Source organism: Eurypyga helias, unplaced genomic scaffold, assembly GCF_000690775.1.
Source record: "Eurypyga helias isolate BGI_N326 unplaced genomic scaffold, ASM69077v1 scaffold11924, whole genome shotgun sequence".
In the NCBI taxonomy this organism is placed as follows: domain Eukaryota; kingdom Metazoa; phylum Chordata; class Aves; order Eurypygiformes; family Eurypygidae; genus Eurypyga; species Eurypyga helias.
In genome coordinates, this window is record NW_010246838.1 from 1 (window position 1) to 21981 (window position 21981).

At 43.8% G+C, this 21981-nt stretch overlaps 1 protein-coding gene across 1 annotated transcript; it reads right to left on the bottom strand.

The window, feature by feature from the left end:
- Window positions 1-3936: 3936 nt before the first annotated feature.
- LOC104508812 (guanylate cyclase soluble subunit beta-2-like) lies at window positions 3937-21750 on the bottom strand. The gene is made up of 15 exons (XM_010150549.1): window positions 21683-21750; window positions 20744-20838; window positions 20406-20596; window positions 19915-20014; window positions 18567-18793; window positions 18375-18480; window positions 16626-16729; window positions 14944-15160; window positions 10456-10776; window positions 9552-9700; window positions 7175-7321; window positions 6750-6904; window positions 5089-5267; window positions 4848-4964; window positions 3937-4088 (listed from the first exon to the last, which is right to left on the bottom strand). The coding sequence occupies exons 2-15, from the start codon at window positions 20775-20777 to the stop codon at window positions 3937-3939; spliced, it is 2199 nt and encodes a 732-aa protein (XP_010148851.1). The 5' UTR covers window positions 20778-20838; window positions 21683-21750.
- Window positions 21751-21981: the final 231 nt, after the last annotated feature.

The following is a 21981-nucleotide window of genomic DNA, read 5'->3' on the forward strand; positions in this document are numbered from 1 at the left end:
TGCTCTCTATCCATTCTCCGCCCAGATGTTTGTACCGATAACGTTAAGGAGAATTTTCATCTCACTGTCTACTCTTAAAATCTTGAGCTTTCCAAATGGATAGCAGAGACCTGGTGGAAAAAAAAAGTCCCATCTGGATTCTCCACAATGTTCTATACTTGTATAAAAATCCGTGCTCCTTTTTTCATTTTGAAGTTCACCATGTTTTGGCGATTCAAGTACGTTTTTAATATATTCTCACCAAGGAGGTAATAATTTCAATTTCACTGCTATTTATATGTGGATGTGTGTGTTCAGCTCAGGTCCATACAGAGTTGCATTGTCACATGACCAATGACCCGATGACCCAGGAAATGAGGTTACGGTTTGGCAAGTTTACTGAACAGCTCACTGTCGAAGGCATCTTCAGGGAAGTGCTTTTTTAATGTTTTAAGGAAAGCTTCATTGTCAGAAACTGGACAACGCGTATGTGTTCAGTTACGTACCTCAATCCAGTTGATTTCACTCAGCAAAGCGACAACACACGTCTCTGAAAATCTGACCCCTAGACCTTTAAGGTACCCAAGCTTTTGACAATTCATGTTTGAACACGCGATTTAATGGGATTTGGGAATCCATATGCTTGAGACAGCTCTCCAAAGTCTCAACTTCCGAATTTTCTAAGCCTCAGCTCCCGAGAAGCAGCAGTGGGAGTTACCTTCTCCCACCCTTTTTGTGACAATCCAGTGCAGAAAGGTCACTGACAGTACGACTGCGTATTAGTAAGCGTATGACAGTGTCAGTTGTAGCGGGCTGCTGATCCTGATGTCCCACAAATACACAGAACTTGGTCAAGAAATCAAACTCACTGGACGTTTCTAAGAGGTATGATGGTCTTAAACTTCTGTATACTTTAGGGAAAAAAACAGAAAGGGTGGAAGGGAAAAGAAGGAAAGGAATCAAAGTAGTCTTTGACAAATGGCAGCCAGTATGTGAACAGATTTATTTCTGAATGATACTTTTGCAGTCTTCAGCAGTGCCCACAGATTTAAGAACACATGATGATGCACAGGCACATTAATTTTTAAAAGCAGTTGTGCAGATCTGACCTAGTTCTGCATCTTCAGGAGAACCAGACTGCAGCAGAGGCCACAGAGAAACCACTGAGCACATCAGTTTTACCACAGTACAGCATGAAGTAACTTACCATGGAGCACTTACTGGCAATTAAAACATCCCGATATTAAACATTCATAGATTGGTCAGTGCAAACAGGGCAGGTATAAGCAAAGCGAGTGTTAAAATTCGGACACGGAGATGTAGGCAGCAATTAAGCCATGGTCCTTCTCTTTCTTCTTCCCAAGAGGATCCATACACGTTCAGAGGAGCTCTGGGCTTCTCTCTAAATCCACTCTGGAATATATCGGTATTAAACCCTGGAATATATACTAAACCCTGCTGACTGATGGCCAGGCTTGTTGGACAATTTCCAGCTGGAAACTCTTCCTTTTGGAGAGATGGTCAGTGGTATTCGGCCACGCAGGAATGGGACTGCAAGAGCAGCTGGGACAGCGAGAGGTTCCCACCTGCCTTATCACTGGCCACTGAGATGTACACTCCTGCGTCACACTTGTGCTTGGGGCCAGGTGGGTTTATATCTCCATAGCAGATGCCGGTAAAGACGGAGCCCGCCAATGCCACGTGATAAACGACGCGTTCTCCGCCCCATCAGCACGACTAGCGAAGAGCAGTGAAACGCACCTCTAGGCTGGAGACAAAAAAGTCTTGTCGAAGTTGATTCTCAACCTAAATCGGCGGGAGAGCGTCGATTTAACTGTTCCTTCACATCTACATCATTGTGAGTGAGGGAGAAATGGGGTATTATCTTTCTTTAGGGAAGTCTTTTTAAAGCTATGGGCATCATACAGAAGTGCAAAGCCGTGAGTGCTGGACCGAAGGGGCGGAGTTATTACGGATGGAGGTGAGATTTAGACATTGTGTGTCTGAGGGGAGCACACGGTCAAATGGTTAAAATCTTGATACCCAACTTGACAATAATAATCCTCGGATGCACCTTCAACCTTCAATCTCGCCCTAATAATGGACGGTGTCTAGACAGCAGGATCCTTTAAAATAAATAACTAGCTCGATGCGTGGTTAATAGAACGGCACTCTCCCAGAGTGGTGCTGCTCAGCCACAGCATGGGAAGTGCTAACGCCTAAGGGTGCGTCTACGTCAGCATTTCAGCCAGGCAGGAGTTACCCTCCTGAGTGAATTTCCTGCTCGGACCCACTTTTCTTACTTCGTTTCACACTGCAGGGGGGTCTCAAAGCACACGAATGGATCCCTCCTGGGTGCAGCTCAGGCAGAGGATGTGCTTATCCATAAGCTGACAGGTATTCAGCGCGTGGGACCGCACTAGCAAGCCCTCTGAACTACCTAGCATGGACATCAGCACGGACAGTTTCGTTCTACACACCCTCCTCTACTGGTCTGCACTGCCTGCTGACGGAGCTGTACAGCACCCACACCAGGCAGCCACTGTGCCAGCGATTTAAGAAGAAAATCTAACCAGGTGAAATGTCACCTTGTGCTACAGAGAGGAGGAGATGCTTTTCGTCAGTCTTGCCTCTCTGCCTGGTGTAAAAGCACCTCACTCTTGGGCAGACACAGAGCTGGAAATGTGATGCTCCAGGGCGTAACAGAGGAGTAACGTTACCATCTTCTCCGGTAAGTTCTTGCTCCGAATTCAAGTGGGTCTCATGCTTGCATCCTTAGACAACGAATGCACGCCCAAAGGTGATAAATCCGTGTGAGGGGTGTACCTCCTGCCAAAGTCACCCCGTACAAGCACATTCCACCAACTCCCAGCTCCACCGACAGCAGTGCAAGCACAATTTACAACGTGCTGAATTGTATTTTTCCTCGTGCATCTTAAATCCCTGACAGTTGAACTTCAATTTTTCTCTGCCATTTCTGATCAGGCCTGATCTAAGAATATATCAGCACGGCGGTACTTCAGCAGAGAGGCCTCTGACACCAGGTGAGTGACGTTGACCTTCAACGCTGTTACTTTCAGTAACATTAATTTCTCAATTAATGAATTTCAGTGACATTAATTCCAGCCCTGACAGCCTCCCCCTGTAGTCCTCAAACCTTATTTTTGTTTAGCTGGGGTTAGAAAATGAGAAATACGCTTGCACCTCGTTTGAAGGTCTCAAAGAGTTCACAGGCCTTGAACGGTCCTTCAGCGTCGTGATGACTACGACGCTACGTAACGCCGCTGACGTGCATGTCCCTCTGCCATCACCTGAGCACAGCCCGGGCAGCTGGTGCAGAGGTCGCAGATGTGTTTCGTACTGTTGGGATACGTTCTCTTGGGGATGGGAAGGTGCAGGTTGTATTAGATCTACTCTGCGTTTCCGCTGCATAACGCCTCTGCCCAACAAAAGGCCCGTCAAGAGGTTAAACTGTCATCACAGTTAAAACGTAGATCGAACCCTGCTGACCTGACCCGGGGAAGCTGTTGGCTGTGCTTAAGTCAAGACAGGCTTCAGGGAATGTTTCTGTTACGGCAAGTGCTCGTTTAAGTAGGAATATTTCTAGCTGGATGAGTCACCTCCTTCTCGATTGCTGCATGAGCTACCAAAAAGTGACTTTAAATAGGGATATTCAAAGACATGGCAGAGGGTGAAAAACATGTCTTCAAAGCATCTTGCGGTTGTTCCCTTCTCCGGTGGGACCACGGTATGGCACGTGTGGATTGATTAAAAAAAATCCTCCATTGTTTCTTTATTTCCTGAAAAATGTGATGAAAGGTCTTTTTTTCTTTCTTGTTTTCTCTGTTGTATTTTTTACAAAATCATGTGGTACTTGATATACAAAATCAGTCTCACAACAGCAAAATGCGCCAAATCATAATGAAATTGCTCTGTTTAAGGTGAAAAGTACGAAACTTAGAGTAAAGTGCAAAAATTAGAGCGAACGTTTCTAATCTGCGGCTCTTCAGTAGCAGGTTTGACTCTTCCCCGGTTTAGAGGACAAGGACCATCATCTGCATGCTGGTTGCCATGGAGATTCCCATCGCTTTTAGAATCATAAGTTTTGCCTGAAAGGAAACACTCCTTCAGCGTGAGTTGCTAATGACCACAGAGGTTTCTGTTTGCCAGCACACACCATCTACTAGACTAACTACCACGTCTAAGCAGGTGGGAGGGAAAGGAGTAAAGTGTTTAATAGTAATCAGGGACAACATATTCAGTCTGTATAAAACCCACAAAACATGTAAACAGAATTACATGACTTGACGCATAAGATTAGACTGTTATGGCATCAAATCCGTTATCTCTCAGTACCAGCTGCTTCGAAGGAGAATGAACTTTGGCCGCAGAACGGGGGCATGGCAATAAATCCTTCTGACTCCTGCAGGAAACTGGCTTGAGGACTGCCAGGCTGCGTAGCCAGTGGGCGGTCTCTCAGGCTTGAGTGGATAAGGGCTTCCCCACAGCTACAAACGGTGACAGCTTTTCTAGGAAAGGGTGTGCACATGAACAACTGGGTCTGTCCATGTGAAGAGCTGTCTGACAGCGTTCTGCTTGCACTGCCAGAGGGACCCTGGGGTTTGACAGCTGTCGGCTTCCTCCTCCCTAGTGCACAATTAACACCTGGGGTTGCTCTGAGGGTGAACCTGTTTGGCCCTAAACAGTGTGCAGAAGGGTTAGTTTCACCAACACGGTTATGTTGGCATGAATTTATGGCTTTAGTAAAATAATGGTTGCTCAGAAGAGGAATATAATGAAGCTGCAAGATGAAGCTTCAGTTACTTCCTAGTTCTGTTGTCTTTGCTGGATGGTAACTACATAACTACCTGTTAAATCTGCAATTTTCGCTTGATTTCTTCTTTTGAGGCTGTTTTGTCCATCTGTGGGTCCATCAATGTACTTCATTGCAATGGCTGGGGTCTGGTCCTTCTCCGTCTGAGTCACTGAAAGAAGAACAGAAAAGCATATTTAATTGAGTTGTATTAACATTCATTTCTTCAAGGAGGGAAAGATACGTCGTGTTGATTCTACCTGGCTGATGACAACTTGGTGTTGTTTCAGTCCTGCCTTCTTGAAAGGACTGAACTGGTTCATGGCCAGAATCTAAGTCTCTCATTGGCCTTCCCATAATCTCATTCTCCGTTGCAGTTTTATTTCTAATGAGGAAGTATGTGTGCATTTTCCCTTTGCCTTTTACTTCTATTTCTCCTCTTTCGGCCATCTCAAAATTCTTGTATTTTAGGCATCTGAAATATCAGAAGCAAAATGACACAGATTAGTAAAAATGACACTGATGTCTTAAGAGAGCTGTTGTAATCTAAGTAATCGAATCACAGGAGTCCAGGGAAAACAGTACTGATCTGTCCAATTGTTTATTCAAGCCTGCTGTGCTTTTACAGCTTTACACGCACGGCCTGATCAAAAATCAGTAGATCACACAGTCAAATGCTTCAGTATGGTGGAGGGTTCTTATTGATCAGTAAATGGAAATTAAGAACTGAGGCAGCCAATATCAGTTAGAACTATCTCCAGTCACTTCATCAGAGAAGGCAATTGGGTTCAACACACGTGATTTAGTCCTGGTAAATCCAGACGGGCTATTCCCAGCTGCCTTCTTCATGCATTGGCTTCCAAGAGGACTTGATTTTCACTGGGACTGACATGAAGCTGATAAGCCTGTAGTCCCCCAGCCTGTCCTCCTTGCCATTTTTCAAGTAACATCTGGCTTTCTCCAGTGGCTACGGGGCTGATCTTTATGACCTTCCAAAGATGAGAGTCAGCAGCACTGCAGCGCCATCACCCAGCTCTCGTTACCTTTGGCGAGGCATCCCAACTGCTGCCATACACTTCTGTAGACAGATTTCCCAAAAGACCCCTGATCCTCTTCCAATACCAGTGCTTCACCTCCTCCTTGAACCCTGACTCTAGGTGCAGGGACCTTGAAGACCTTGTCAGTGAAGTCTGAGGCAAGAGAGGCCTTGGGTAACCCAGCCTTCGCTCAGGGCACTGTCCCTAAACCACCTGCCACAGCAGGGCCACGTTTCCATTTATACTTATCTGCTCACACAGCAGCAGGTCCTCTTACTGCCTTTGAACCTGCCCATTTCAGTGCTAACAGAGCTCTGCCGTTCCTAATATCATTCCCATGTGCCCAGGCAACGTATTTGTAGCTTTGTACAAGCTCTGTAGCTTGTCTTCACCTCCACCTCTTGCATACATATTTTATGCATACATAACATTCTTGAAAATGTAGTATTTAATTTTTAGTGACGTGAGTTTTAGGAAAGTAAATTACTCACTGCATGAATAGGATAGTGGTTTATTGCACTTAAACCTTAGCAAGTGCCAATAAAACTGTGGCACCACAAATTGTTGTGCTCAGAGAGATTGTACAGCTTTTGTTATGCAGGGTGTCAGATTAAATGTTCTGACTGTCTTTCTAGCATCTACATCACTCTCTCAGTACTTCTAAATAAGCTATCACAGTTATTTTTTTCCCTTATTTTGCTCTCTAGGGTCGAGGCTCTCAAACCTCTATCTCCACATGCAAGTGAATTTGAAACAATCACAGCACATGAAACTCTGTGCAAGCAGTGATTTTTCTTTATGAGCAAACTGCACAAATCAGTGACTACCAACAGCATCATCTACACCGACAGCTGCAGCTGTCATGGCAGTGTTTTGCAGCACAGCTTTTCACAGGCAAAGTTTCCATCACAGTTACTCACTGATAGGCACTGGAGCTGAGATGAATTTTACTCGGGACACCATGACTCTCCATCCGGGAAGCTATATTCACCGTGTCTCCAAATAAGCAATAACGAGGCATCTTTTCTCCAACAACTCCAGCCAAGACAGGACCTGTATGGATCCCAACTCTAATCTTTACAAAGACATAAAACACCCCCCAGAAATGTCACTTGTTATTTAACATCTTTCTTAATGCTATCCAGCCACCTAAAAGTTCACCCTAACACAACACTGGACACCACTAAAATATCAGATAGCCACAGGGAGAGGCTCTTTGTGAACAATGTACCGATGTGGGCCGTGCCCAAAGTCACGGAGGAGTCAAGCAGCGCTTTGATGTCCCACTGCAATATATTAACCAGAAGCGGACAGACACACGTGCATCTTTGCATTAACAACTTACTTGGATAGAGTTTCCAGAAACTGGGTTCTGTACTCCTTTAGCTGCTATTATCATCCCCAAGGCAAAGTTAGCAACTCGCTCAGCATGAGTGGGTACAGGCACAGGGACCCCACCTACGACCATGTAGGCATCTCCAATTGTCTCCACCTTAATCGAGAGGGACAAGCATATGAGCATGCCATACGCATCTTGCTCAGGTTAGTGCTTTGCTGTTTGGGAGTAGTCTTACCCACACCAACTCCCACTTCCTTCTAAAAGATGTTTCCAATCACTAAAAGGCTTTAGCATGCATGAGTTTCCCTTCAGATGAGGATCTCTTCCTCGACTCCACACAAAGCATTTCGTCCCTGCTTAGTTGACCTATTTCAGACACCAGTGTGAGAGACCCTACGGAGTAAGGGATGCTGTGCAAGTGTCAGACTTTCTCCCTGCCTCCTACCCAGGGCAGACCTGTATGCAAAGAGCTATCCCCAGGCACAGACTCCTGAGCCAGGAGGTTATCCAAGAGCTGAAGGCTATTAATTAGCTCTAATTCACAGTTGGCATTAAGGGCTTATTTCTTTTTTAAAAGAGAATTCCTTTTTAAAATGCCACAATAAAGCATGGGAGTCTATTCACACATGATTATTATTAAGGGGTTCACATGAAATTAAGAAACCTCCAATCTCCAGGATGTCAGAGAATGCAAAGTGTGGACTAAGCAGCTCCGAGCATCCTTCCTCACAACCAGCTGTTTTCCCACAGCGTGCCTGTGAGACAAACGCTGGAGTTTTCATCCTCCTTCAGGTGTCCAGTCTCCTTGAAGTACACGGTAAGGCACCTGAGAAATACTCTGGCATTTGTCCCTATACCAGAGATTTTGTCTGGGATAGAATAAGCCTGTTTGAAACAGCGAATTCTCAAATGTTTAAAATTCACTGTAAAAGACTGTTAGACAGTAAAGAAATTTTCCAGACTGTTCTTATAAGTGGTCATTTACCAGCAGTAAATAAGAGATGAGGTTAAATTAGATGAACTGGATTTCTTAAAAATGAACACCAATAGGAGAGTGGGAACATCATTTCGTCTTCGAGTTTGTTCATTATCATGACGACTTACAACTGTTCTGCACATTACTCTCAAAACATGTCCCCATACAAGCCTTCTGCCAGATAGTCAGCTCCACAATAATGCCAGTTATTTGCTATAATAGATTAAAAACCACTGTAAAAAGCTACTACTGCAAGCAGACACCCTAATTATTTTTCGGCGGTGGTAGATTTAATTTAACAAGATTCATTCATAACTTCAGATGTTTATAAGCTTGGGCCAAGTTCCTTTAATCAGTTTCAATATCTCATTTCTTTCTCAATTCCCTGAAAGAGTAATCTTGTCCTCCCTCCCTGTACCCTAGTAACCCCCTTCAATATTAATAGGAGTTATATACAGGCATCAAAAGGAGATTATTATAGCGACAGATAATTTACCCATGATGGATGATTTAGATAGAATATGATGCTAATTTATCCTAAAATCTGTGGGCCATATCCTGGATGCTTCAATTATTGAAGACAGTTTCCTTGCCAAGGCAGAAATGCTTCTGCTCTCGCAGCACAATTTATTGCCAGATGAACTACATGCCTTGCCTAAGCAAGGAATGAATGAGATTGGGATTTCACCCTTCACTATTTCTGACTTCCTAAATACTTAATGTGCTGGGGACGGAGAGAATCTTCGGAGTTGTTCTTCAGCTCGTCAGATCTGGGTAGTTCTGGAGATGTTAATTATTATACGCTATTATTATACGCCAACCAGGGCTCTGATCCTTCCAGCACGGGTTGGGGACAACATGCACGTGACAGCCTGGATCTAATCAATGTTCTTTGGAGTCAGCAGGAGATCTGTACCATTGCCTAAGGTCTCCATGAAGCAAAATAAAGCCCAGGTATTACCTGGGTATTGTTTATAATGCTATTTCTCACCAAAGGAGACACTTAACGACGTAGTGACCTATTTACAACAGGTTGGAATAAAAGAACCAGGAAAATCATTCAAATTGATCCATAAACCGGGATGTCCTGTCATGATGGGTAGGCATCTGAGAGAGGAGAGAGAGATGTAGGAAAGAACAGCCACGCCGGTGGTGGGGTTGTGGAAAGAGACCCTACCCACGATAGACACTACATTCCTGTCCGAATTTTTTAAACGTCTTAATTCACACCTCTGCCTGGTTTTAGTTTCTCTGTCGGGCCACTACAATTATGCAGTATTTTACGGTTTATGAAAAATCATGCTGGGGGGGGAGAGGATTTAAGTCTTTTAAAAACAAAACATCACCACAACAGCAACAAAATATTTTTCCAGACTATTTCTACAGCCTTTATCCACCAGTACCTACCTTGTACACGTCATGCACGGTGGTCAGCCTGTCAAATCGCAGGTACATTGAATTTAGCATGAGAACTATCTGAATAGGCTCGCACTGGGCACAAATGTTGGTAAAGGTCACAACGTCGCTGAACAAGACAGTGCACTCCTTGAACTCTCCTGTGAGCAGAAAGAGCAGCAGTAAGTACTTGTTGCAGCTGGACAATCACAACATCTGCTTGAGATCTGTTTGCAACGATTACTTTCTCATCATTCTTTTAGGACGGGCAAACTATCAGTTGCAATACTCTTAAAACGGGTGCTGATATGAGAGAGAGATGTTGATGTAAGAGTATATAAAACAGAAGAATTGTTGCACATCCCAAATAATCCAGACATCTGAATACATCCCTTTGTCCATCCATATTCAGGACATACTTGGCTCTTTACCCTAACTTCATATACGTGCTTACTAAAGGCAATTTAAGCATATTCTTACCTGCTATCCTTAATAACAATGGGAATCATGATGATTCTATGTTCATAGATGGCATAGAAGAACAAAGAGAATTTTCTAGGAGAGACCAATTTCTTTATCCCTTCATTTTTGAGCCTTCATTTCCCTGTATACCCACATTAAAAACAAAACCTCAGTTTGCTGTTGAAGCACAGAATTTTGTTCGCTGAATGGGGATCTGCTACCACCTGTTACCTCCTACGGAACAATTTTGGCAAATAGCTTCCAAAGCTTTGTTGGAAAGAATAGCCTAATCTTTATTATCAGCGAGATTAAGGGTCTGTGGTCCTCCTCCTACCCATGAATGTCACCAAGTATACCACAATAGTGGCAGCGGGGCTGTGCCAGCACCCTGCTCTCTCTGTCACCATCACCTGACGCATGAATCGTGCATCACGAATCCGTCCTGTTCATTCACCTGCCTCAACTCGCTTCCCTTCTTTCAGCTGGTTGGCCACGTGCTGAGGAAGCATGGCATAGAGCAGAGCTTCAGTCTTTTTCTTCTCTTCCTCCAGGTGCTTCGACAGTATTCGCAGCTCTTCCTTCTTCCTCTCCAGCTGGTTAGAGAGCTCCATCTCTGCCAGTCGCTGTTGATTGAGAAGAATCAAATCCCTGGTCACGTCGTGGGGCGCAATGTCTGCGATATGCATCTGCCGCTCCTCCAGTTCATGCAAAGTGCGAAGCAAAGGTGAGCAGAGGTAGAGCATGCACTGCAGGGACTCCATCCAGATCATCTGGCCTGTTTGAAACAAGCGTCGGTAAGAGTTTTCAGCAGCTTGGGCTCTGACGTGATGCTCAGCACTACGGATGTGAATTTTAGGGGATGAGTTCTAAGGACAGTGGCTTTTTGCAGGGTCTGGGTCCTCACAGGAATTACTTTGTTTCCTGGAATTAGAAGTGGACTTGTTTGGAGGAGGTACACTAGGCAAACTGAAAAATAGATCAGGACCCAGAAAGCAGTCACTCGCTCACTGCAACTGCTAGGCAGAGCAGTTCCTCTTCACAAGGAACCCCCGTGCTCACATCTCCCCTCTCCTCTGCTATGAGTTCTTGAGCTGCTTCTGAAGCCAGGCAGGCAGCAGCATGCACAGGAGAACTCGGACTCACAACCCATCACCAAAACTGTGGAAATTTTAATTTCACAGTGGGTAATATGCGGCCCCGGTAAAGTCAACGGAGCCTTCCTTCCTGGGAGCTGAAGCTTCCAGTCACTGTGATCACCTAAATGAGCAGGTACAAAAACTCCTGAAAGGGATTTGGGGGGGAGGGGAGGGGAGAGGAGGGTGTATTTGTTTTCTTTGTTGAGATTTTGTGATGGGTTTGATTTTTTAATATTTTTTATTATTATTTGCTTCATAAGTATCTTTGGTTTCTGAACAGCAATCTAGGAATTCCTATTTCTTTCCTACTCTCTCACCCCATCCCCAGGGCACCTGGATGAACAGTTTGAAAACTAACAGATTGGTACACCTGAGATACCATGTGAATTAATCCTGGCACCAGAAGAGGAAGTAAAATTGTACCTGTGACTAGTTAAAGTTCCTTGTTTTGGTATCATGACTTTTTTCAAGGTCTCCCTAAAATCTTTTTTTTTTTTTTCTGAATCGCAGGAATACCAGATTTGACACTCATTATGTAAAGGTGAAAGGAAAGAAGGGAAAATTGGGTCATATTATACAGTTCAGAGAAGCAAAATTGAGGTCAGGAGACACTTAAACCAAATGTCATTACAGTTAATTACACGAAGCAGAGAACCATTCCCTACTCATTTCTCTCAGTAAAAATAAAGCAAATATAAAATATCTTTTAAGCTAAAATAGTTTTTACTGGTAAATTCTTATGTAACATTGGGGTGGGGGTGAAGACAGAATTCAGAATTTGAAAATGCAGCTACCAAAAATAAAAGCCCGGCTAACTAATCTGGTTTTATCCACATCTGAAATCCAGCCAGTAGCAAATAACTCCCCTCAAAGGCATAAATTAAGAATGAATCACGTACTCGCATTTTAGGAATCAAAATGCATGGAGGCGCCGAGGAAGCCATTTCTTTCCTCCAGCTGTAGCAACGTTATCAGGACTTTGTCTCTGAGTGCCTCCCTCATCCCCTGCCCCTTCTGCCCCTTGCCAGGGAGAGGGGAAGGGTGTGCTGGCAGGAGCGATGCTCGCGGGGTATTATGGCAAGGGATGCTCACCCTGTGTTTCGTTATTGCCTGTATGTGCCAAAGATGCAATCCAGCATCTGTGAACTGGCATTGCCTGTGCTGGGTGGCTGTGTTTAAAATGTTCTTCCATGTACAAAGCAGTAATTTCTCTGGCAAAGAAAATTCTTAGGAGCGCAAAGGAATTCCGTGTCGGGTGCAGCAGCTGATGTGCTGAGCTACGGGGAGGTGAGGCATGGACAGTTACTCTTACCCAGCTCAGCGCATCTCCATGCTGAGCCCGGTGGCTCCAGAAGCAGAAGGGCTGGGCACTGTGTCCCTTCCACAGGTCCCCAGGGAAGCAAAAGGCTGTAGCTGAGGGCTGGGAAGATTCACTGGGCAACTGGCACTGAATCCTAACCAGAACCAAGAGTGACGATACAACCATGTTGCAGGAATCGCCCCAGAGTAATGCCTTACATTAAATACTTGGTTCTAACCTCTGCAAAGAAAAACACATGGGGCAGCATTATGGGGAAAGCTCTCGTACCTCTTCTGGGAAATAGGCATGACTGGTCATCTCTCTGAGGAGCCTGTGCTCAAACGTGCACAGCATGGGGCAAAACCAGGAGAACTAGAGGCCAGAACATCAGGGGGATGTCATTGGGATCATAGAGGCTTGGTGGGTAGTTTACACACCTGGAGCACTGCAAAGGATGAATGCAGACTCTTCAGAATGGGCGGGCAGGCAAGGAGGGGGAGCTGCCTGTGATGTGAGAGAGCAAGGGAAATGCAAGGAGCTCTGCCTAGGGCCGGATGGCGAGCCAGCCGAAAGCGGCTGGATAAGGATTAGAGGGGAGAAGAACGTGGATGACATTGCAATGGGTGTCGGCTCAGGAAGAAAAAGTAGATGAGACTTTCTTAAGACAAGTGGAGGAAGCCTCATGGTGGACTTCAGCTACCTGTATAGCTGCTGGGCAGACAAACACAGCAGCGCACAAGCAGTTCAGGAGATTTCTGGAGTGCACTGAGGCACTGACATGAGGGACCGATGAGCCGAGGCGCAGAGGTGTCCTGCTAGACCTGATACTTACAAACAGTGAAGAACTATGGATGAAAAAGCTGGGTGCAGCCTTGGCTGCAATGACTGTGCAATGGGGGATTGCAGGAACCTGAGAGGCATGAACAAGGCAAAAGAGCAAGATCACATTCCCAGACTTTAGGAGACTGGAATTTGTCCCATTCAAGGATCTGCCTGGAAGAATCCCATGGGATACTATGTCAGAAAGAAGAGTCCAGAAGAGCTGGTTGATATTCTGATTTCCAAGGATCTCCTCTTCCACATTCAGACATGGTCTGTCTCGAAGTGCAGAAGTCAAGGAGGCATGGCAGAGGCCTGCATGGATGAACAAGGAGCTCCTAACTAACCTCAAACATAAAAAAAGAAAGAATACGAGAGGTGAAAGCTGGGTGAGGCCACCCCAGAGGAAGCGACAGGGTTGAAAAAGCCAAAACACACCTGGAGTTGCATCTGTTGAGGAAAAAGAAAGGCTTCTACTGGTATATGAGCAGCAAAAGGAAGTCTAGTGAAAATGTAGGCCTGCTGCTGAATAGGGCAAGGGGTCTGCTGAGAAAGGATACTGGAAAAGTCCAAGGTACTCAGTGCCTTCTTTGCTTCAGTCTTTGCAGGTAGGAATCGTTCTTCAGGAATCTCAGGGCCCTGAGACCAGTGGAAAAGTCTGGAGCAATGAAGACCTACCGCTGGCACAGGAAGTGAGTAAACATCTAAACAAATTGGATATGTAATTCCATGAGACTTGATGAGATGCATCCAGGGATGCATCTGAGAGAGCTGGTCAGTGTCGTGGCGATGCCACTGAACTAGTTTTGAAAGGTCATGGTGACTGGGGGAGGTTCCTGAGGACTGGAAGAAAGTAAATGTCACTCCTATTTTCAAGAAGTAAAGGGTGGAGGACCTGGGAAGGCTTGGAGCATGAGGAGAAGCTGAGAGAGCTGGGGTTGTTCAGTCTACAGAAGACAAGCCTCAGGGGGGCTTATAATTATGTATAAATACCTGATAGGAGGGAGTAAGAAATACTTTCCCAGTGGTATCTAATGTAAAGACAGAAGACAACAGGCACTAACGGAAATGCAAGAATTCCATTTAAACATAAGAAAAAACTTCTTTACTGTAAGGGTGGTTGAACACTGGAATGGATTGCCCAGGGAGGTTGTGGGCTCTCCAGCCTTGAACATATTCAAAATCCAACTGGACATGGTCCCGAGCAACCTGCTCGAGGTGGCCCTGCTTTGACGGGGTGATGGAATAGACAATCTCCAGAGGTCCCTTCCAAACTCAACTGGAGTTGAGTCAATTCTGATCTCTGTGAATAACTGAGACTGGAGGTGGTTTGGAAAACAACCTAGTCCTCCCTTGGCCTTGCCCCTGCTACTCAAGAAACCTGCAAAGATGTGGGCTTTGCAGCATCTGAAAAACTGTCTCTCTGAGCTTTTCAAATGGGAACACAGTTATTGTTTCTGACTCAACGCCTTCAAAATCTGGTAAGGTGATAGCAGAATTTGTCTACAAGCAACTTAAAGTACTGCTTCTCTTATCAGGACCATCTAATCCTCTCCTCTACTGCACAAAGACAAGGCCATTTATAGGACATACGTGAAGCCAGGCGTCCACAGAAAGGCGTTAGTTCAGCTCCAGCGTGATTCCCGATTTAATATGAATACCTATACTACTGAAAACAGCAAAGTACCTCTCAGCTCTAGCATTGGCCGTTGTTTCCATGACTCTGGCATCATCTCTCTTCTAGTCTGGAAGACAAATTGGCTGTTGATGAATTTCTGAATGCTAGAGATGGTGAAGGGTACTTCTGGGTGAACAATACTGAAATAGTGATCCAAGCGGATGCCCATGGTCTGAAGGCCAGGTACAATCTTCTGAATGCTCACCCCAGCTTGCTTCACTCTGAGCTTAAAAAGAAAATATGGACAATGGGTTATAATTCATATGCTGTTTGGGTTCAGGCCAAGCTACAGCTGATCACTCTTTATTCATGTACACACACAAGTTTCTATCTTATTAGCATATTTCATGTAAAGCTCTGAAGGAATGTACTTCGTAGCAACACAAAGAGCCCAGAAAGGAATGTTATCATCCAAATGCTCTTCCCAGCATTTGTTAAAAACAAAACAAAACAATTTGTTATTATCCTTGCTTGCATTTGGGTAGGCCTAACAAATAGCCTTACAGGTAGCTGCAAGAGAAAATCAGATACCAGAGTGTGTTCTGCATTCCAACAAGAAAATAGCTGTGGCAAAAAATGTCTTGGGAAATAATTTTCTAAGGGATGCCATGGGTTACCTTCTCTTAACCATTGCTGTGTAAAGGTCTAGACATTCTCTTTTAGCCTAATGCCCATACATGAGCTCTAAACTCCTGCAGAAATGTCCACCGTGCCTTCACTGCCTGCCATCAGAGGTACTGAAGCTCTGACCTAGCTACCAATAATGGGTGCAGGACTCATCATTTTAATCAAATTATGCTGACCGGATGTCTTGAAATGTTTAAAACTCTGAACTTTGGCACATGCGGACAGTGGCACGAAGCAGACTGTGTACTCTGGAACCTCTACCAGTGTGATGCCAAAACACATTCCCTGAGTAGCTGTATTCAGCTTTTTTCTGCTGTCCCATTCTCAGCTTCTCCTTTTTCAGCTTCTCTCCTAAGATAATATTCTCTGCACAGAATTAAGAATAAGTGGAACTGTAGCTTGGTGGGAACCCAAGCTAGTTGGAAACCAGCCACAAACCAGCAGCGAAGGGGAAGGCAATACAGTTGCTGCTGTATGTGTGCACAGGAGCCTCAATCCTCCCCTGGAAGGTAAAGAGATTTTTGAGTCCAGTTCCTAGTAGCTGGGGTTGCATGCTGCCCAATTTAGTAGGTAGCTGGGTTTTTCCAGCAGAAGCAGGTAGGAGTAGACTCAGGAAGCACGTAGAGCCTCAGCTGCCAGCAAAGCCCTTAGCTAGACTGGTAACTGGGAGGAGAGGGTGACTATCTATCAGTACAAAGCCAGTCTAAAGGATGGGTCGTGTCTCTGGCACATCCAAGGATGGGAAGGTGGCCAGAAACCTCAGAAAATTCTGTTCCGTATTTGGTAACGGATAGACTGCTGGCATAGACTGTTGGCATATCTGCAGCTGTTTCAGACACGGCAATCCCAATAAATTCAAAGGAGATTCCTATCTGAAATGATCCAGATCCAGTTTTTTCTGGGTGACTGTTATTGCATGTCTCTGTACAGAGCACTTCTGTAAACGCTACAAATGGGTGTGCACTGCATACACACGCAGCAGCGAAGTGCAGGACAGCCAAACCAGAAGAAAATTACTAGATGGTTTACTCAAACTACATGTCCTTACCCCATGCTTGTCCTACCTCTTTGTCAAAAACCATATGGAAAGGAAGTCCATTGCAAAATGTTTTTGTGTCAATCCAGAGGCTCTTGGGGTAAACAGGATCAAACCCCCTCAGGAGCTTACCTGTGGCAAGATAAATGTTCAGTTTTTAATTGGGCTGCACCTCATCAAAGCAGTCAGCACTGCTTTTGAGCACTCAGTGAGACAGGACCCTGTGCCACAGTGAGCGAAGACAAAGTAAACAGTGTGTGTGCCCAGAAATGCGCATACATCTCTGCTAAATGCTCGGCAGTTTAATACACAGCTGATAAGCAACTAATCTGAGCTGGCTGAGAGTTTAAAACCACACAGAAAGCACAGAGCATTAGGTGCATGAAATGATGTGGAAGCAAATTGGAATAGATGAACGGTAGATGTTGCTGCTCTGTGAAGTTGCAGATGTCGTAACAATAAAACACAGCTAGATCCCTCAAAAAATGTACACACTTTAATATACTTTGCTAGCTTCGAAGGAACACTTATGGAGAAAAAGCCCAGCATGATCTGGGGTTCAGTCTCCTATACAAAGAGCTCTGGTCTGTAGCACAAAGACCAAGTTAGGGCTTGGTTTCTATTTTACTTACCCTAAGCTTTTTTCATAATAGTCACAAATCTACAGAGCAGATTGTGCTTGCTAGTGAGCAGATATTTTCATAGAATGAGTAAGATGGGTAAAAAAGTCAAAAGGGATCATCTGACTGAAGCAGCCAAAGCCTTTGATCTTCACAGTATAAATTTGCATTCTCTGGTAACCCACAGTAATCAGAAGGATGATAATTTCATATGACCTCTCTCCAGCAGAAGGTGGCTATGACAGTTACTCTATTAAATCCTGCTTGATAATGAATGCTCAAGTCACTCAGGAGGCTGGTGAAAAACATTACAAATTTAGGACGGGACCTTTAGACCTCTTACTGCTTCAGGGAAAGTCAATGTGGGTTTTTCATTTTTCAAATAGCTCTTGATAACTCCTGCATTTATTGTTAAAGGATTTTATTTTTTTTTTAAGTAATACCACTACTCCAAAATTTAGTCAGAATATATATTCATTTTTTACTCAACACATCTGTTCTTGTATTGCGTGTGGCACTGCACCAGATGATAACAGGTTCAAGTTTTCCCTCCACCCAGAATCCAGACAGCTTGGTGATACTGAGCTGGATTCTCATTCTTCTTGTGGAATCAAAAGATCCTAACTGGAAAAAATCCTTCTGTTTTATAAACATATATAAACATACCATATATAGAGATATAAGCAGAGGTTACTAGATTAGCAGTAGATTTTTGGTAGCTGAGGGTGCGATATGGCTTTCAGAATTTACTGCGGTTGATAACCTTGGAAAGGAGTGGCAGCTACCAAGTTAAAAACCACTTGTATACATTCATCATCTTAGACCCGATGACATGAGAAGGAAGTATCAAATGTGCCACACAATGACGTTTTACAGAGTAACACTTTTCAGAAGCGACCCCTGTTTAAGAGACAGAAGTGACATGTCACATTCCATTTAAGTATCTGTCATTACTAAGCATGCTTATTATCTGCTATTTTTCTTTGATTACCAGTGTCTAACGGAAAGAAACTTTACCAGAAACATTTTGAAAAGATGCAGAGGAAATATGAATGGTAACTTCTAAATGGATGGGTGGGTGGAGACAGGGAGGCTTACTGACTTTCTTACTGAAGAGACTCAGAAATGGTGACAAGCTCCCTCGAAGGATCTCTCACCTTTTCCTAATGTGATTATTCCTCTTATTGTTTTCCAGTGACTTTTCTTGACAGGACAAAGAGAGTTTCCTCTGCCATTAACTGTATTCCTGGCCTTTTCAAGGTCCTGTCGGAATAAATCCAAAGGGCAATTTAAGGGTGTTTTTATTTTAATCATATTTAATAATACAGTGACAACGAATATTAAAATACCTCTTTATTCAGTTGGTTCTCAATTTGTTTTTCAGAGTCAGCAAGATACTGAGGTGAGGAAGAAAAGTCATTTCTTTCCTTGTATGAAAATACAGGGTTTTGAGTGACAAGAAAAACAATATGCTCTTTTTTCCCAGTTCTTTCTTCCTCTTCTTCTTCTGTTTGATTGACTATTTCCATTGAAATCTCAATGTTAAAAAAATCCAGGGCTGCTGCACCGATGATTCCTGCAGGGGAAACAAAAGACAAAGTATTGCCAAGAACAAACCCTTTCCATTTTCCCTCTTAGAGGGCCCACAGTGGAATTCCACTGTCTCAGAAATCACTTTTCCAAAGGACTCTGGAAGAAGCTAGCAACCTGTGTCGTTCCTACTACTGTTGCCGTGATAAGAATATGTGCATAGGAGGTAAGTTACTCTTTCTTTCGTCTTGTCAGATGACAAATGCTTATTTTCACTAGAAGCAGCTCAGCAGGATACCTGAAGATCGTGTCCAAATAGTCATACGTAGCAGTAATATGAATTCCCATTAACCCAGAAAGTGCAGGGGCTCTAATGAGATTCTGCTGTAACAATCTATTTAAGTCGCTGCAGAACATTTTCTTTTGAAAGGAAGGGAACGTCTTTCATGCAGATGCACCATCAGTCCTCTCATTTCTGCTTAGCTATTAGGCAAAATACTGGACAATGATGTGAAAAGCTCTGTCTGAAATTCCAAATAGCTCTGTGCTTCAACAGGAATACGAAATGAGTTTTGCCAAAGGAGGAAGTTTTGATAAACTTCTGAATTTAGCAGCATCTGTGTAAGAGAAGGATATGATCATCCCTTCCAGACTTGCTGCTGTTTAACCCTTGTACAAGTACAGCTGTGGAGATTCCTATAAACACCAGTGAAGATTCAGTTTTGAGCAGGGTTCAGTAGTAGCTTTACAGAGTGCACGTACTGCAGTAGTATTTATTACAGAATGGATGGATGTCTTCAACTATAATTCCTACTTCACTGTAATTCAAGGAGCATGAGTCACTGAGAACTAATCAACAGTTAGACACAATACACACCATGAACTTCAGTTTTTCTTCCAGGAAGGGAATTCTGTTGGAGTTCTATAGCAGGAAGAGCACTTATGGCCTGGGTTGTCATAGCGTAAATCTTGATGGAAGATACTGGGAGCTAGGAGTGATCAGGCAGTAGGGGAATACTGAGGCCAGATGTCTGGTGACTAAACTCTACCAGGCTTCAATTCCATGGCCAGTCCTCACCTGAAGAAAGATTCTGAGATCTGAGCACAGTATAACTGCCAATATAGGACATCACCAGCTGATCTGTACTCTGCATTCTGGCTGATTACCTGGCACAATATGGCACAGACCTCTTCTGTCTGAATAGTAATGTAAATGCATTGACCCGTCTTCATTCTTTTCTACTCTAAAAGATGGTGCATTCATTTCCTGAGGAAAAACAAACAAAACCAAAACCTTAATATCTTCTTATGATAAAGAACACTGGTGAATTCCACTTGTACAAAAGCATCCCATGTCTTAACAAAATAAGAAGTAACATGAATAAGCTGAAAAACAGAAAATTAAATGTGCTCCCCTGTGAAGGAAAATCTAATATGCATTAGAGCCAATGCACTAAATAATATCTAATGTTGAGAACGACTCAGAAAAGAAATATTTTTTTTAATTGTCCTAACATTTTTGAGTAATCAGAACACAGGAGGGCCTGTTAGAACATCTTTTTCCGTTACTAGTTAAGACCTATGAGATGCTGTTCCTTGTGTTGCGAGCGCTGGCGGAGTCCACCCGTACCTGCTCAGTAATCACTACTCGAACTTGCCTGGTAAGAAAGGGACAGGTAGCTGTGCAATGCATCCAGGTTCTCTATGAACTCGTAGAGATTTCCACCCAGTGTCCTCAGCATGTGGTCATAGCCTGAGCGTTTACAGAATTCAAAGAAATACTCTCCAAACTCCCTCAGAACCATGTCAGCAAAAGATACCTTAATGAGTAAGAAAGGCTTGGAAACTGCTGAAATGCCACCAGGTGGGTTAAGAGTGAATGCAGAGAATGTGCAACATAGGGAGGGTATTCCAAAGAGCACAGGAGACTAAAACCTGGGCTGCAGTCTCAGGCTTGACCCAGGATGGTTCGATTTTGAGGCACAGTGACACATACCTAATATTTTGCAGGCTTTGTCAACAAGCTGCATTGTGATCTCATCTTTGTACACCTCAAAAGTCAAGAAAGAATCTTGGACTCCAGCCTGCAGTCTGCAACAGAGAAGACAATATTCTTGTGCTGTAAATACAACAAGCTTGGGTGACCCAAGTGGCATTCATTAAGCACTGTTTGCTGTTAACCCACTCCTTAACCTCCTGCAAGCGTTATATTGGAACCCACTACTTCCCCTGATGGTTTAAGAGTGTTGCTTTAACATGGCTGAATGGTGGTGTCCACCACTCTGCTATTTCACATTACAGTGTTACGGTAAACTCTTTCAAGGATTGGGGCATCATGCTGTGGGGTGCTAGAGCAAGCGGAGTCTTCATTTGTCTTCTGGTCTACTGGCCTGACGTTCAATGTGGCCACAATATCAAGCTCATGAGCCTCCACAGACTTGATCAAAAACTTGCTGATTTTTTACACTGGCCTCAATGGCTATTATAAGTATGTGTCTAAGTATCATTTATATATATCTTTTTATCTTTTAAGATACCATTTAGCTCATAAAGACAAGACGAGAGAAGATGATATGTTTAGCTGCTTTTCTGAAAGTACTGGAATTAAACTGACTTCATATATCAAGGATGACATCTTTTCAGTGTAATTACTTTCCAATACTGTCCTGGTGAGCCAGCAAGTCTATTGCACAACTGGCTATAAGATTAAATGTCATCCTTAATTATCTGATACAACAAATTAATTGGGACAAATTAGTATCAGAGTATAAAGTGTTACAAGGTAAGAAACTCTTGCTTTTGCCCTGCTAGTTACTTCTAGTAATTACTTGAGATACACATCAGCTGCCATCTACCAGTGAGAAATTATAATCCCCTGCTGCTAAATTCCAGAGCATTTTCTTTCAGTGCACTACATTTATTGGGAACACATTACCTTAATTTTTCCCATGTTTCTTCACCGTACTTTTCAACCACCAAAGACTTCAGGCACGTATTTATAAATCCATACTGCAAAAGCAAATATAGCAACATGGAGAAGACACACTGATTTTCAAAACGCAGCCCAACCATGCCACCTCTTTGTATGTGAGATTCTGCTAATTTTACATTGCAAAAGAGAGGGTAATGATGTTAGACAGCCATTATGCCTCCCGGTAAACAGCACCGCCTGTGTATCAGCCTTTCAGGAGCATTCGGCAAGGCAGAGCAAGCACATCCATCCTGTTGTGCAGG